General features: G+C 44.5%; 1 protein-coding gene across 4 annotated transcripts in view; it reads left to right on the plus strand.

Annotated features, from left to right (window-relative positions):
• SLC4A5 (solute carrier family 4 member 5) overlaps positions 1–16,778 on the plus strand; it is a 110,140-nt gene that overhangs the window by 26,965 nt on the left and 66,397 nt on the right. For 3 of the 4 annotated variants that reach the window (XM_086700812.1, XM_086700811.1, XM_086700813.1), the window contains one exon: positions 3,613–3,804. In XM_086700812.1, the coding sequence (XP_086556938.1) occupies positions 3,613–3,804 (192 nt within the window). Of the gene's footprint in view, positions 1–3,612; positions 3,805–11,788; positions 12,438–16,778 lie in introns of those variants that run through there. The other variant, XM_086700814.1, reaches the window with a different exon arrangement.

The raw sequence follows: 16,778 nt of genomic DNA on the forward strand, positions 1-16,778 counted from the left end.
GAGGATATAACAAAGATCAGAACAGAAATAGGTAAAATAGAGACTAAAAAGACAATAGAAATGATCAATGAAACTAAGAACTGGTTTTTGAAATGATAAAATAAGCAAATCTTTAGCTAAACTTACTAAGGGAGGAAAAAAAGAGAAAACTCTAATAAATGAAATTAGAAATGAAAGAAAACACACTACAACTGAAAACAGATATAAAAAATCAGAAGAGACTACTATGAACAATTATATGCCAATAATTTGGACAACTTAGAAGAAATAGATAAATCCCTAAAGATACAACTTACCAAAACTGAATAATGAAGAAACAGAAAACCTGAATAGACCAATTACTAGCAAGGAGTTTGAATCAGTAATCAAAAACCTCCCAACAAACAAAAATTCAGGAACAGATGGCTTCACTGGTGAATTGTGTCAAACATTTAAATAAGAATTAATACTAATCCTTCTCAAACTCTTCCAAAAAATAGAAGAGAGGAGAACACTCTTTTTTTTACAATGTTTGTTTTTGAGAGAGAGAGAGAGAGAGAGAGAGAGAGAGAGAGAGAGAGAGCGCAGGGAAGGGGCAAAGAGAAAGGGAGACACAGAGCCTGAAATAGGCTCCAGGCTCTGAGCTGTCAGCACACAGCCTGATACAGGGCTCGAACCCATGAACCACAAGATCATGACCTGAGCTGATGTTGGATGCTTAACTGACTGAGCCACCCAGGCACCCCCAGAAGGGAACACTTTCAAATTCATTTTATGATGCTAGCATTACCCTAATACCAAAACTATGACACTACAAGAAAAGAAAATTACATGCTAATATCTCTGATGAACATAGGTGCAAAAATCCTCAACAAAATATTGGGAAACCAAATTCAACAATACAGTAAAAGGATCCTACACCATGATCAAGTAGGATTTATTTCAGGAATACAAGGATGGTTCAACATCTACAGATCAATCAATGTGATATACCCCACTAACAAAATGAAGGATAAAAATCGTAAGATTATCTCAATAGATGTAGAAAATATATTTAACAAAATCCAACATCCATTCATTATCAAAAATCTCAACAAACTGAGTATAGAGGGAATGTACCTCAACATAACAAAGTCCATATATGATAAGCCTACAGCTATCATACTCAACAATGAAAAGCTGAAAGCTTTTCCTCTAAGATCAGGGACAAGGTCAAGATGCCCACTCTTGCACTTTTATTCAATATTGTACTGGAAGTCTTAGCCAGAGCAATTAGTCAAGAAAAAGAAATAAAAGGCATTCAAATCAGAAAGGAAGAAGTAAAACCATCTCTACTTGCAGATGACATGATATTATATATGGAAAACCCAAGACTCCACCAAAAAACTGTTAGAACTAAAACACAATTTCAGTAAATTTGCAGGTTACAAAACCAATATACAAAAATAAATACATATATATTTCTATATATGAATAATGAACTATCAAAAAGAGAAATTAAGAAAACAATTCTATTTACATTTGCAACAAAAAGAATAAAATACATAGGAATAAATAAACTTAACAAGGGAGGGAAAAGACTTGTACACTGAAAATTTTAATACCTTGGTCAAAGAAATTGAAGAAGACACAAATAAATGGAAAGATATTCCATGCTCATGGATTGTACAAATTAATATTGTTAAAGTGTCTGTGTTACTCAAAGCAGTCTACAGATTCAATGCAATCCCTATCAAAATTCCAATGGTATTTTACACAGAAATAGAATAAATAGTTCTTAAATTTGTATGGAACCATGAAAGACCCTGAATAGCCAACAGTGACCTTGCAAAAGAACAAAGCTGGAGGCATCATGCTTCCTGATTCAAAAGATATTACAAAGCTATAGTAATCAAGACAGTATAGTATTGGCATAAAAGCAGACACATAGATCAATGGAAAAGAATAGAAAACCTAGATATACACACACACACTCGTAAATTCAATTAATTTATGACAAAGGAGCCCAGAATATACAATGGGGAAAGGATAGTCTTTCTGATGAGAAAACAGGACAGCCACATGCATAAGAATAAGACTGGATCTGGGCGCCTGGGTGGCTCAATCGGTTAAGTGTCCGACTCTTGATTTTGGCTCAGGTCATGATCTCACGGTTCGTGAGTTTGAGCCCCACATCAGGCTCTGTGCTGATGGTGTGGAGCCTGCTTCGGATTCTCTATCTCCCTCTCTCTTTTTCTCTGCCCCTCTCCTGCTCACATGTTCTCTCTCTCTCTCTCTCTCTCAAAATAAATAAAGCTTTAAAAAAAAGAATAAAACTGGATCTCTATTTTACATCACATACACACACACACACCTTAAAATGGATAAAAGACTGATGTAAGACCTGAAACCATAGAACTCCTAGAAGAACACATAGGGGGGTAGCGTTTTGGCATCAGTCTTGGCAGTGACAGAGAAAGACAAATACTATACGATCTCATTCCTATGTGAGAACCAAACTCATAGAAACAGAGAACAGATTAGTGGTTGCCAGAGGCAGGAGTTTGGGAGGGGACAAAATGGGTGAAAGTGGTCAAAGGTACAAACTTCCACCATAGGATAAACAAGTTCTGGAGATGGAATGTACAGCATGGTAACTATAGTTAGCAATCTGTTTGTATATTTGGAAGTTGCCAAGAGAGTGATTCTAAAATTTCTCATCAGAAGAAAAAGAATGAAACTATATAAGATGATGGATGTTAACTAGACTTATTGTGGTAGTAATTTTGCAATATATACATGTACCAAATTAGTATATTGTACACTTTACACTTGAACAGTGTTATAGGTCAATTATATCTCCATAAAAAAATAATAGGGGAAACTGTTGTGGAGTGGGGGTAGGGCAGAGATAAGATGGAAGTCTAAGTACTTATGTATTATCTGCTCAATTATTCTGTAACTATACAACTACATCTATTGATTATTTTAAAAGCTGTTGACCAATTCAACAACACTGATGAAAAACTGATAACAGAATATCCATCCTGAGAGCTGAGAGAATTCCAACTGCTCTTGTGTGAACAGACCTAGTGGGGGCTTTACACAGCAAACAGCCTTCTTAGTGGAATTCCAAATTAAAGTTCTTGGTAATTCTAGTTTTTGAAAATTCTGGTATATAAAACCAGCTTTGAGAAATCCATAATAACTCACTTTTCTGATATGCAGTTTATGTAGTTTTTGGTTATTAGTAATAAATGGTCCTTGATGGAAATATATACAGCTTTCCCAAAGAGGGGATCGGTATTTTGGACTAAATCTGTGGCTCACTGAGGGACTGTCTCCTGGGCCATGTGTCATAAGGCCTATGTGGTTACTGCCATTCTGGACGAGCAAGAACACAGTGATGGGAGTTCTGCTCATTCTAACAAGAGTTCCAACTATAGCACCAAGGGTCTTGTTTCCAGCAACTGCTGAGTTGTTCAGAAATGGGATTCTGTCAAACCCAAGACTCAGGGCAGGGGCTCTGTCCAGGAATCCCATGTCTTCCATTTTGCTTTGGTGGCCCTAGCTCTTTGTAACTAGAGGCTGTTAAAGGGAAATGCCCATTTTCAGTAACTCTTGCCTCCCCTGTCTTTTGTGCTTTGCCCACAGACTGCCGTTCCATTCACATTGGGCTTTCAGTCCCCAGTTACCCTCAAAGGAAAAGAGATCAGCAAGGACGTCTTTCAGGACTGCAGAAGGTCTGCTGGGGCCTGCAGCCAGACAAGCCACAGCAGGAACTGACTGGCACAGGGAGCAGGGGAAGCAGCCGGGATGGCAATGTGGATCGTGTCAGCAGGACCCGTGAGTTCTTGAGGGGCGTGTTCAGGGGAGCCATCTGGTGAGTGCAGCGGCTTGGGTGGCGGGATGGATAAAGTCAGAAGATTCTCTGCAGACTAATGATGCCCCAAGGCTGTTAGCACCTGCTGCCCTGCTGCCACTGCAGACCAACCTCCCTGCTCAGAGGCACCTTTAGTCAGGCTGAGCTCCATCTCTCTCTGGTGACTCTGAGACTTCTGCTCTGATCCCCCCCAAGTTGGTTTCATGGGTTAATTCTCAGAATCATTTTCCTCAATTCCAAATTCCTGGAGGCCACACAGCCATGGCATGACTAACCTAACCACAAACATGACTGTTTGGCATGAAGCACTGTGCTCAGTAAACTGAATTACCTCTTCCCTTTCCTCACCTGAGCTTGATGGAATGGTCGTGAATTGTCTAGGCACCTGAGCGGTAGCTTGCAGACCCCTGGGAAGCTCTCTCCCAGGTCAGCAAATCCCCTGAGGCCTTCCTCTGCTGCTGCAGAAATCAGCTCTGGACTGATTAAAAATCAGTATTTTTGGGGCGCCTGGGTGGCTCAGTCGGTTAGGCGTCCAACTTCAGCTCAGGTCACGATCTCACGGTCCATGAGTTCTAGCCCCGCATCGGGCTCTGGGCTGATGGCTCAGAGCCTGGAGCCTGTTTCCGATTCTGTGTCTCCCTCTCTCTCTGCCCCTCCCCCATTCATGCTCTGTCTCTCTCTGTCCCAAAAATAAATAAACGTTAAAAAAAATTTTTTTTTTGAATAAAAATAAAAATCAGTATTTTGTTCCTCCCCATGGAAAGAAAAATATCAATCTTAAGAGGAGTGAAGAGTCTGGAATCCTTAGAGCACAGCTGTGATGTTTTATTCTTTTGAGACTTTACTGTTTCTAGGGACATGATTTCACCCCAACGTATCCTAAATCTGCCCAACAAATAGCATCTCATTGGGCACTATTATATATTTCCACTGTCTTGAGCAAGGCAAAATGAGTTATTTTACTATCTAAACCTTCAAAGGAATGTCAGAGGCAGTAATAGTGTTTCAGCGTCCCTGTAGGAAAAGATCTGACATTCATGCTCCCAAAGGCCAACTGAGCCACCCCCAACCTTGCAGCTGCCCTGAACAACTGCTCTCATTGCACCAAGTCTACTAAGGCCCATGGCTTTTCCAGATTAAATGTGTCTATGTGGCAGATGGGTTAATGGAAGTCCTTTGGGGCTGTCTAGCATAAGAGATGAGCTCTGATTAAAACATGCATATGCACACATACACACAATACACATGCACATGCGTGTGCACATGTATCTGCCCAGAGGGTAGGAACATCAGGGACCCAGAGGAGAGCAAGCCTGTTGGGAAGATCTCCAACTCCCCATGTTGGATCTAGATGGGGCATTCTCCTCTAACCCTACCACCTTCCCCACATTTAGGGATGAGGTTCCCCTTTGAAAATCAAATTTTCTGGGTGTCTCCTGAGTTATGGAAGAAATATATAACATGGTAGGTTATTGTGGTGGGTAAGTAAATGTGGTAGGCATTTAATATATATTAGTTTAGTTAATACACATTAACCCAATTTAAGAGCAAGGAACCCAAGTCTTTTTCCTCTACTAGTGGATATTGGTTTGGTTTTGCTGTCCTCACTGGTACCAAGAACTTCTGAAATCCTTCTGGTGGGAGGGGTGTGAAAAGTTATTCTTATACTTACCTGATACAAGTTCTTATACTTGCCTGATATTAAATAACTTTGGGGCCACTAAAAGATCAAAACCACCCCAGATGATCAGGAAAGGAGAGCTAGGCTGTTTTCCAGTGAGGCATTTGAGCCTTATATTGTTCCAAAGTTCCAAAGCCTTAGGACCAAGGACATATTTCATTTGGTCTTCTATTCTCATTTCCAGTGAGGAAGGAACAAGGGTTGGGACAGAACACATATTTGTCTCTAAAGCATCTTCTCCATGAACACTTCATGAGACAGTTTTTCCAACATAGGTGCAAAGACAGTTGGGGTTCTTTTAGAGTTTGCAGCTTTAAAATGGGCTAGCGTCCTTGCCTTTGTGTACTTACAAATTTGTGCCTTGGAAGGATACATCTTGGAAAGAGGTGGGGGAAAGGAAGAAGGAAAAAGAAAGAAAGATGATCATTCTAGCCCTTAAATGCCCCATTTGGGGTGGGGAGCAGGTAGGAAAGCAAGTTAAAATTTATTTCCCAAAGGAAGTCTGGGGCACCTGGCTGGCTCAGTCAGTAGAGGAATGCTTGATCTTGGGGTTGTGAGTTCAAGCCCCATATTGGGTGGCACAGAGATTACTTAAAAAAAAAAAAAAAAAAAAAAACAAACAAACAACGGGCACCTGGGTGGTTCAGTCGGTTGAGTGTCCAGCTTTGGCTCAGGTCATGATCTCACAGCTGTGAGTTTGAGCCCCGCATCAGGCTCTGTGCTGATAGCTCAGAGCCTGGAGCCTGCTCCAAATTCTGTGTCTCCCTCTCTCTCTTCTCCTCCCCCACTCATGCTCGCGCTCTCTCTCTCTCTCTCTCTCTCTCTCTCAAAAATAAATAAACATTAAAAAAAAAACTCCTCCCAAAAGAAGCCTATATTTTCTCTCTCTTCTTGTCCTTTGGCACCTTAAAACCTGGATCTCCTAGAATTATCAACATATGCAGCATTCCCTCCCCAGCCATGAGAGCTATTCTAAAAACAAACAAAAAAATCCTATTAGAAGAGAATCCTTAGTTATTGGCATTAGGACCTTGAGGGGAAATTAGGATTGAGCATCCAAGTTTGCAAGTGAACCAGTGAAAGTCTTAATAAATGGAAAGTGTCACCTTTTGGGATGAGCACTGGGTGTTGTATGGAAACCAATTTGACAATAAACTTCATATATTGAAAAAAAATAAATCCAAGTTAATTAAAAAAAAATAAATAAAATAAATAAATAAATAAATAAATAAATAAATAAATGGAAAGTGTTCATAAACTATACATTAACCAGATTTACCCTATTCTTTGAGAATTAGCTAAAGTGGAATCTAGCCTCCCTGGCCTCATCCAGGGGAAGGTCCATGTCTTTCCCCAAATTTCTGTGCCTTCCCAGGGGCTGCCAGTCTCACTGTCTGGCTCCAAGTCCCTCCATAGTGGGCTCATCTCACTATGTTTCACTGCCTATACCTGTTCTCTGCCTTCACCTCTAGGCCTTCTCAGGCATGGAGTTCAGACCTTCTTTGGTTTTCCCCCAAATTGGTTATGCATGACATATATGTGAGTAGAAGGCTTTGCTGAAGGTTCAGAACCAAGTTTAACATTGCAGAGATACATACTAGATATCTGTGTTCCTCTGGTGACTGGAAGTTTTCCAGTGCACATTTTTCTGTGCAGTTCCAGCCTCCTATCACATATTTTGGGGGCTCCTGCCCACCCTTGTCCCCTCCTGAGTCCCCTCATATGTTCTTGCTTTCAGTGTTGAGCCCCGTCCTCACATACATGCTCAGTCCCCTCCTTTTTAGTTACGTCAATTTTTCTTCCTGCCCCTCCTTGGCTCAGGGCCCATTTTTGCACAGCCGAGGCCACATAATGGGTTGAACTAAACACAAAGACCATCTCCTCTAAGTCTAGCCCTTCAACATCCTTGAAAACCTGAAGGAGGCTTTGACATTTCCTTCTCCCCCTACTCCCACCCAGGGTCCTCTGCAGGCCATGTCAAGACTGTGTGTGTGAATCAGGCCCCCACACCCCTGTTGGCTTAGACAGGAGAAGCAGTAACTGTCGAATTTGATTTTAAATAACAGTTTCCTCACTTTACTGCATTTATAGTCACCAAAACAAAACAATAAAAGCCATATGCTAATTGAAGACTACTGGGGACATTTCATATACCTTACATTATAAATCATGGATATGGTACAATCAATTGCCCTTTACTATTTTGGCTCCCCTTAAATGTCAGAATCTCTTCCTCTGGGGCTCCAGTGAGATAAGTGTCATTGCTCTCTTTTCTCTGCAGCATATTGAGGATGACGCCCTTCCTGGGGAAGGCGGAGGGATCTCTTATTTGGATTTGGTTGAATCTCCCCCTTGCCCAACACACCAAGATCTGCCAAGCCTTGGTTCCACCCACTAGCATGTAGGGGAGCCAGCAGTGCCCTGGCCAGGCTCTGCCAGTCCTCTGACACAGCTCTTCACTTGGCCAGGGCCAGGGCCAAGGTTTCTTTTCCTTGGCCTTCCTTCTTTTCTTGCCTTTGGCCTGCTCTGCCATTGCTTTACTCCCCTCTTTTACTGATTCCTGTTCTTTCTTATTCTAACTATTCTTACTACAGTGACCCAACATTCTTTATAACTCTTACACTTGGAGTTTTTAAGAAGGTACAAAGAAGAAAATCTCCAACCCTAGAATTCCCTATAAGGGGCACTCATGGTTAAGAAGGTAATTTGATCATATGTATTAGAAATCTACTTGAGCTGGCTTGGGCAAGGAGGCAGTGTGTGTGTGTGTGTGTGTGTGTGTGTGTGTGTGTGTACACACACGTGTTATTACAAAACCAAAGAAGTTTTTCACAGTCCCAAAGCAGAATAAACAGCCAGGCTCAATGGGTAGACATAGCACCTCTCAGTCCCCTCTCTGGGACTGATGGCCCCTGCCCCTGCTTCTCCTGTGGGTCTGCTCCATTCCCTTCTCTCTGTAGCCCTTTCTGCATCTCTGTGCCCTTTTATCTTAGTTTACATGCTCTCTTTTCCAGAGACCATCAGGAAAGGCCCCAGCTATCTTAGAGACCCAATTCAAAATTTCCAGGCTTGGCTCAGATGTCCAATGATTAACTGTAGCCAAGGGGCACAGGTCATACATTCCATAAACACAGCTGCCAGAGGACATCCTTTTGGGTATGGACTGGGCTGACATCCCTAACACTACCATGATAAGAGGAATCCCTATAAACACTAAAGGGGGCAGATTCGCTTCCTCTTCTTAGAGAACACATTTGGAGTTTTAGGACAGCTTCCTAGAAAAAGAATTTTGCTGTCTATGAAGTTAGGATTGGGGGGCTTTTACATCACCTCTCAAGACCCACCTCACACAATTGCAGGAATGACTTTAACCCTAGATCAGTCTCCCAGTCCCCAATATTCAGTTGCCTTGAGCTACCCAAAGTCTCCACCCAGCTCCACCCCTAACAGCATTTCCTTGTCCTTAGCTCCTTTCTTGCCAAGCCTAATCCCAGATGATACACTCATGAGTGCTAATTAGTGAATTCATTCACCCAGCAAATATTTATTGAGTGCCCATGCTGTGTGAGCCCTGTACTGGGGACCAGCAGCATGATGCAAGCAAGGTAGACTCCGATCTTGCAAAGTTGGCCATCTAGAGATTCATGTGGAACTCAAGACAGAGGGAGAGAACCTCTGAAAGGGCTCATCCAGGGCCCCAGCCCCAGGATCAAATCCTCATCCTGACTTCCTGACTGCCTAATTGCCTTCTGGGTCTTTACTAGTTGTTGAAGACTGGCTTGTTTGTAGTATACTAGATCATTTTGTGCTTTACTCATCCAATAACTGGACAGTCCCCACCCAGTAAAAGCACAATTCTGCTTGCTTCTTTTTTTTTTTTTTTTAATTTTTTTTCAACGTTTTATTTATTTTTGGGACAGAGAGAGACAGAGCATGAACGGGGGAGGAGCAGAGAGAGAGGGAGACACAGAATCGGAAACAGGCTCCAGGCTCTGAGCCATCAGCCCAGAGCCCGACGCGGGGCTCGAACTCACGGATCGCGAGATCGCGACCTGGCTGAAGTCGGACGCTCAACCGACTGCGCCACCCAGGCGCCCCTGCTTGCTTCTTTTAGTGTGCTTCCTGAAGCTTGTTCCTGCTGGGTTATGTTTCTCCCAGCAACTGCTGGGAGAGTCATATCGTGGGTCGTCGCTATGTGACTCTCCCTGTGTGCTATCAACCACAGGGGCTATTACCTGTGGCATTTCTCATTATGTGGATTAATTTCTGATGTGTTGCACGCACGTGGGGCCCACAGTGCATTAGAGCCACCCTGATCCAGGAGCCCAGCGTGTGGTGGGCTAAACCTTCTGTGAGCAGGAGGGAGGGGCAGAGAGAGTGGAAGGCCCTCAGGGTGGAGGGCAGGGAGGCAGCATGGGAGCAGCATGAGCATTTAGAGGCTGAAAAGGATTGAGCCCTTGGAATGTTTAAAAGGGCCAGGCTGATGACTGGTAACAAGGGAGAATGTGTCAGACCTGCTGGCAACAACAACAATAGCAATATCATTTATTGGGTGACTGGTGTATACCAAGCACTGTGCCAACCACATCACACGTATTATCTTCCTTGAATGGCTATCACAATCTAGTGAGGTAGGCTTGATTATTCCCACTTAATAGATGGGGAAACTAAGGCTCAGAGAACTTAAATGCTTTGCCAAAATCCTACTGCTAATAATCAGCAGAGTCAGGTGTTAAACCCAGGTCTGGGCTCTTAAAGCACCACATGGATAAAGAGAATCTTCTGGCATCCTTGACAATCTCTCTTTGGGTGCTTTGGGGTCACCCACAGCCCCTGACGCAGTGTGGCATGGAGTAGCTACCTAGTGGTGCTCAAGAGGAGATGGGCCAACTTCAGCCACAGTGGCTTGTGAGCTGTAGAGCCTGGGACCCTGGGGAGGGGCCCATCTACTCACTGTCCTGTCCTGCTGAGAAGCCCAGCATTGCAGAAACTTCTGGATGGTGGTGTTTGCTTGGAGCCCAGTACCTAAACAGACACCCTGACCTTCTGCTGCTGTTTCCTCAGCTTTATTTTTTTTAAGTTTTTTTATTTATTTATGAGAGAGAGAGAGAGAGACAGAGACAGAGACAGCAAGAGTAGGGGAGGGGCAGAGAAAGAGGGAGACACAGAACCCGAAGGAGGCTCCAGGCTCTGAGCTGTCAGCACAGAGCCCGATGCGGGGCTTGAACTCACAAACCGTGAGATCATGACCTGAGCCAAAGTCGGATGCTTAACCGACTGAGCCACCCAGGCACCCCTGTTTCCTCAGCTTTAAAGTGGGCACCCTCGATCATTGAGCCCCAAGTATGAAAATGTGAGTAGGGCCAGCCATTCCCGGGTGGGCAGTGTAGGGTGGAGGATGTCAGTGGACTTGACTCTCCTCCAGGTTCCCCTAATTTGGGGCCTGATGGGGCCTTTCTGTGGCATAAACTGGGTCTCAAATTTCTCATCTGTGAAGTGAAGGGCTTAGATTCTTCGACAACAGCTAAGCTCCCTCCTAGCCCTGAGACTTAGAGAATCCAAGGCTCAGCACCCCTTGGAGCAGTAGCCGCCCAGTGACCTCTAATCAACCTTGGCACATTCTAAGTACTCAGTAAGAACTTGTTGAACCGAACCCAGGAGATTAGGAGTTTCTCAGCAGAGCAAAATAATTCCCCAATGGGGTTCTCCCCACAGCCTCAAGTAACCAGTTCCCACTGTCCATGGGCTCCCAGGAAACATCCACTTAGTGATGGTATTTAGCACTTTGTCCTAGAAGTAGATAAAGAGCTAGAGGATCAGGAGTCTGGGTTAACAGTTGGGGACAGAGGGGGCTCCTGGGTGGCTCAGTCAGTTAAGCATCTGACTCTTGATTTTGTATCAGGTCATGATCTCACAGTTCTTGGGATTGAGCCCCGCATCGCGCTCTGCACTGACAGTTCAGAGCCTGCTTGGGATTCTCTCTCTCTCTCTCTCTCTCCCTCTCTCTCTCTCTCTCTGCCCCTCCCCTGCTCATGTGAGCTCATCCTCACCCTCTCTCTCTCTCTGAAAATAAATAAATAAACTTAAAAAAAATAATAGCAAAAAAAAGTTGGGGACAGAGAAAAACCAGCTGCGTGGAACATTACTGACCAAGCATGGTTGCTTTGAAACCTGAGACCCCACAACAACCCTCCCTAACCATCCCACCTGGAGCGGGGGAGGGAACCACTGCGCAGCTGAGAGAACTCTGTCTTGGCAGCCACTCTCCAGCCTCTCACCTGCAGCCAAGACTCTTAAGGAGGCCCCGGGGAGTCTGAGGGCAAATCCTACCTCTGCCTTTATAAAGGGGCCTGAGGAGAGGTGCTGGGGCTCTCCTGGAGCCCTCATGGGGGAGGCGGGACAGAGGCAGTTCCGCCAGTGTTCTCACAGACCTGCAGCTGTTCCACCCTGCCCCTGCCACCGTGAAGACCCAGCTGCCTGTTCCAGTCTCTGCGCTGCTGAGCCCCTCTCTCTCCAGTGCACTTGAGGACCCCCACCCCTCACACTGCTCTCTCACATTCTTCCCTCTCATTCTCTCTCTCTCACACATATTCTCTCTCTCTCACACACACACTTCTCTCATACTGTATCTTTAATTCACCCTCAATATAGTCTTTCTCTCACACTACATCTCTTTTCTCTCCCACATATAGCCTTCTCTCTCTACCACCCGTCTTTCACGCATTCCTTCCCTCTCTCTGTTTCTCTCCCTACACCTCCCCTGGTGCATAACTGGAAACAAAGTGAGTTTGTTGTGACCGGTGGGGAAGAGGACGTTTGGAGGCAGTGGCCAGGGCGGCAGCAGCAGAGACAGGCTGGGGCCAGAAGCCGTGCCGACAGCCGGAGACCTCAGTGCTCAGCTCTTCCAGGGAGCAGGTAATGCCCCAGACAGGGCTGGTTCAGGCATCCTGCTCTCTGCCCTGTCTCATCTCCCTATTGGTTGTTCCATCTCTTTGTCTTCCTATCTGGCCTTTAACGGGAAGGGGATTCCAAACTTAGGGAAGAGTAGGCACAAGGATCCAAGGAGTAATGTGCCCTCCTCGTCAGAGAACTGTGTGTGGTGGTTAGGGTCCAGGATATCTGGGATTGGAGGGGGGGTGCTGGGGTATCTGGGGTCAAGGGTAACTGGGTTCCAGGGCATCTGGCTGAGAAACATGATAGAACCTAAAAAGACCGGTAAGGGCCAGATCACAAGGGATGTTTTGGGCCAGGTCAGTGACCCTAGGCTCTAGGTAATACAGAGCCATTGAAGGCTTTTCACCCGGAGAGTAACCTGATCAAACCTACATTTTAAAAGAGTTGTTCTAGAACTCTGATTGCTGTGTCCTCTCAGAATCAGTCATAGGCTTCTCCCAGTGTAAAGAAAAAATAAGGTTATTTGTTCAATTGTTAGTTTTCTATAAAACTTTAACCTTTGATGTCTGCTAGCAAGTGTCAGCAATCCATAACCCAATGAAAAGATGATGTTTAAAGTAATAGAAAAATTCAGAAATAAAATTCATTTAAATGAGGCAGATTGAGCTATATACAGATAAATTAATAATTTCTGCTAAGTAAAATTATTTCTAACTCAAATGCAAAATATTTTATGGTGCTGCTCAAAGAGCACCATGACTCCCAGGAGTGTGTCCTGTGAATATGTTTGAAATGTTTTAAAGGCAAACTTGGCTGCCATATAGGGAATAGGGTGGATCAGGCAACCAGAGGCAGTAGTGGCAGCAGGAGGCTTTTGCAGCAATAGGAACGGGAAATAATGAGAACCTGAGCCAAGATGGTGGCAATGGGTAGGAAAAAAGGGAGACAGCTGAAAAATATTTAGGAAGCAAGGGAAAGAAGTTAGTGTCTGATTGGACATGAACAGTGAGACAGAAAGAGGCTTCAAGAATGAGTCCGGTATTTCTTAGCTGAATGGCTGGAGAGTTAGGGTTGCTATTATTCAAAACAGAGAATGGCAGGCATAAAGGAGTTGTTTTGAATATATTGAGGTCGACTTGAGGAGGCTGCAGAACTCCCACATGGAATAATCCAGTTGACAGTTGGAAATGTTCAATACAGGTAGGGCCCAGAGACATGGGTGACCTTATCTACAGGGTGACACCATAAAGAACGCAAGATGGCCCAGGAAGAGCGTAGAAGGAGAAGAGAGAAGAAGTTTAATGAGAAATCTTGGGGAAGACTAAGATTTAAGTGAGACAGGCAAGAGGGGTCAGGGAAAGATATTAAGGATTCCTTGAAGAGGTAGGAAAAAATATCAAGAAAGTGTTGTTACAAGAGCTAAGAGTAGCATTTCAGTTCAGGGGGAGCAGTCAGCACCACTGATGCCCCAAAGAGATAAGCCAGACCTGTTGGTTTGATTGGTTTTATTACTTTACTCGTTGAGAATAAGATAACAAGAGCGATCTGAGGGCAGAGTTGTAAACTCAGGTGCATAACAGCAATGAGATTAGCAGAGTTGAGTAGGGAGCAGTGGGGACCGTGGCAAACTACAATGCATATGCCCATAACATTGTGTGTCAACAATACTCAGATAAAAGAACTTTAAAAAATGCATATGCCCGCCTAAAGAAGGCAGCTATCATTCAGCTTTGGTTAATTGTTGCCAAGCAGGAATGTAGGCACAGTCGTCAGAGCATCTGAATTTTCAAGAAAAGTCAGAAATGTGGATTATTATATGAAATCCCACAATTCTTTATGTTAGCAACAATTTCAAAAACTTTTATACTCTGTGAGAGCTGAACTAAACATGTCTTTGAGCTGCCAGTTGAAGTCTCTGCCTTAGTCAATGTCCTTTAGAGTAGTGGGATTGAACCAGTTGGAGCATGGGGCGCCTGGGTGGCGCAGTCGGTTAAGCGTCCGACTTCAGCCAGGTCATGATCTCGCGGTCCGGGAGTTCGAGCCCCGCATCAGGCTCTGGGCTGATGGCTCAGAGCCTGGAGCCTGTTTCCGATTCTGTGTCTCCCTCTCTCTCTGCCCCTCCCCCGTTCATGCTCTGTCTCTCTCTGTCCCAAAAATAAAAAATAAACGTTGGAAAAAAAAAAAAAAAGAACCAGTTGGAGCAGGTTGGAAAGTAATTGGGTAAGGAGAAAGTGGAGACAGTAAGTGCTGACTATTCCTTCAAGAAGTTGGGGGGAAAGGCAAGCAGGAGAGCTGGGAAGGCAGGCAGGGTCATGGAAGAGTGTTATAGGGTAGGAAGAACTATTTATAGGCTAGGAGAAAAAGAGTGGAGAGATGAAGACCAAGGTAAACAAAGGCTTGTTGATAAAATAATGATCCAGCAGAAGGGAATGAGTGGAGCCAGAGATTAAGTTGGAGGAAGGACTCCTTTGCTCAAAAATGGACTACAAAGTGGTAAGGGTACAGAACTAGAAGGGAGAAGGTGATGAATCTCACATCTAGAGGCCTTTATTTCCTTGGTGAAGTGGATAGGAGATGGATCAAGAGGCTTGAAGGGAGGAGCAAAGGTTAGGAATGGCATCAAGGGACATGGGACATGGTGCTAACAAGGATGAGTGGGAGGTGGCTACACTTCTGAGACCTGCTGAGGGTGGAAATACTTCATTTTCTTTTTTTTGTTTTTAAAATTTTGTAATGTTTATTTATTTTTGAGAGAGAGACAGAATCCAAAGCAGGCTCCAGTCTCCAAGCTGTCAGCACAGAGCCTGATGCGGAGCCTGAACCTACGAACCACGAGATCATGACCTAAGCCGAGGTTGGATGCTCAACCAACCGTGCCACCCAGGCACCCCAAAAATCTTTCATTTTCACCATTGGGTGGGGCTCGTGAGCCTGGGTGCTGGGGTTGGTAGTAAAGGGGATCAGCACCTGTTACATTCTAGGCCCCATGTCATGTGTCTTATTCTCCTTATCTGAATCTCCTTGTTCCTCCCAACAACCCTGCTCACTCAAACTGAATTCACTCACGAGCAAGTGGCAACTCTGAGATTCATACCCATGTCTAGCTGGGTTGCAAGCTCACTGTGCACCTTGTCTCCACTATACCACAGTACCACACTGCCTCTCCCTGTCCCCCCATGACACTCCTGCACAGAGGAAGACTGGGCCAATGAATTCTTGTTTGGGTACTGGCTGCCTGGTTTTACTGGGAAGTCAAGGAGTAAGAGTGAGGAGTATGATGAAAATGTATTTGAAATTATTGACCATGGGGAAACCATGGAGAAATTAGGTGAGGGCCTGTAAGGATGATAATTTGAAGGGACAGAGGGGCTTGGAGGAAGGGGAAGACTTGATGAAGCCCAAGGGACAATTAATGAGAGACTGAACCAGGGCAGGGGCAAAGGGATTGGTGAGGGGGGACATATTTTCGAAAACTTTCTATATGAGGGTAGAGGTAAGAGAAAGTGGTAAGGTGTAGGTGACTCCAGAGTGTCTAGCCCATACAGTTAGTGGACAGTTATGCCTTTCTACATGCAAGGCAGTGACATCATGTCATGCTTCTCTCTTGCTCACCATGGTCTAGACACAATGGCCAGCCCATTCTCACGTCAGGGTCTTTGAAACACTCAGAGCACTCTTTTTCCAGAGATGCAAAAGTAATTCATTCTCATCTTCCAAGTCACAACTCAAACACATGCTCTTCAGAGCGGTCTTTCTTAATCAATCTATCTAATGTAGTTCTCTTGTTGTTGTTGTTGTTGTTTTTCCAGGACGTTTATCACTACCTGAAATGATTATTTATGCATTTGTTTACTTGTTTATTGTTTCTGCCACTAGAGCAGACATTCAAGAGAACAAGGATGTATGGGCCTTCTTCACAGCTTTGTTTTCCGACACCTGGAACAATGCCTGGCACATAGTAGACTTTCATGAAATATTGAGAGAAAGGAAAGAAGGGAGGGAGGCAGGAAAAGGGGGAACATGTTTGGGGCAGAGTACATTTTCAGTGTTAGAATGCTGACTTTTGAGGTGCCTGAGAGACAGCTAGGAGGTGACATCCAGTGGGCAGTTGGAAGGCAGACCAGGAGTGCAGGAATAGGTTGTCACTTTGCCCATGAAGAAGGTGGGCTCATGTGGCACACTGGTACAAGCACATCCTTTTGCAGAGCTGACTGCCCCTTCAAGGCCAACACTGGGAGTTGACTGGTCTTGGCCCCAATGAGAAAAGGAGTCCTTCTGGGTTTGTTATGCTGAAGTTGGGTCAGAGTTTTTCTCACTTTTCTGTTTCCTGTCCTTGCTACTTCCCAGCTTTGGCCATTTTCT

This window comes from Puma concolor, chromosome A3, assembly GCF_028749965.1.
Source record: "Puma concolor isolate L17-30 chromosome A3, mPumCon1.1.hap2, whole genome shotgun sequence".
NCBI lineage: Eukaryota > Metazoa > Chordata > Mammalia > Carnivora > Felidae > Puma > Puma concolor.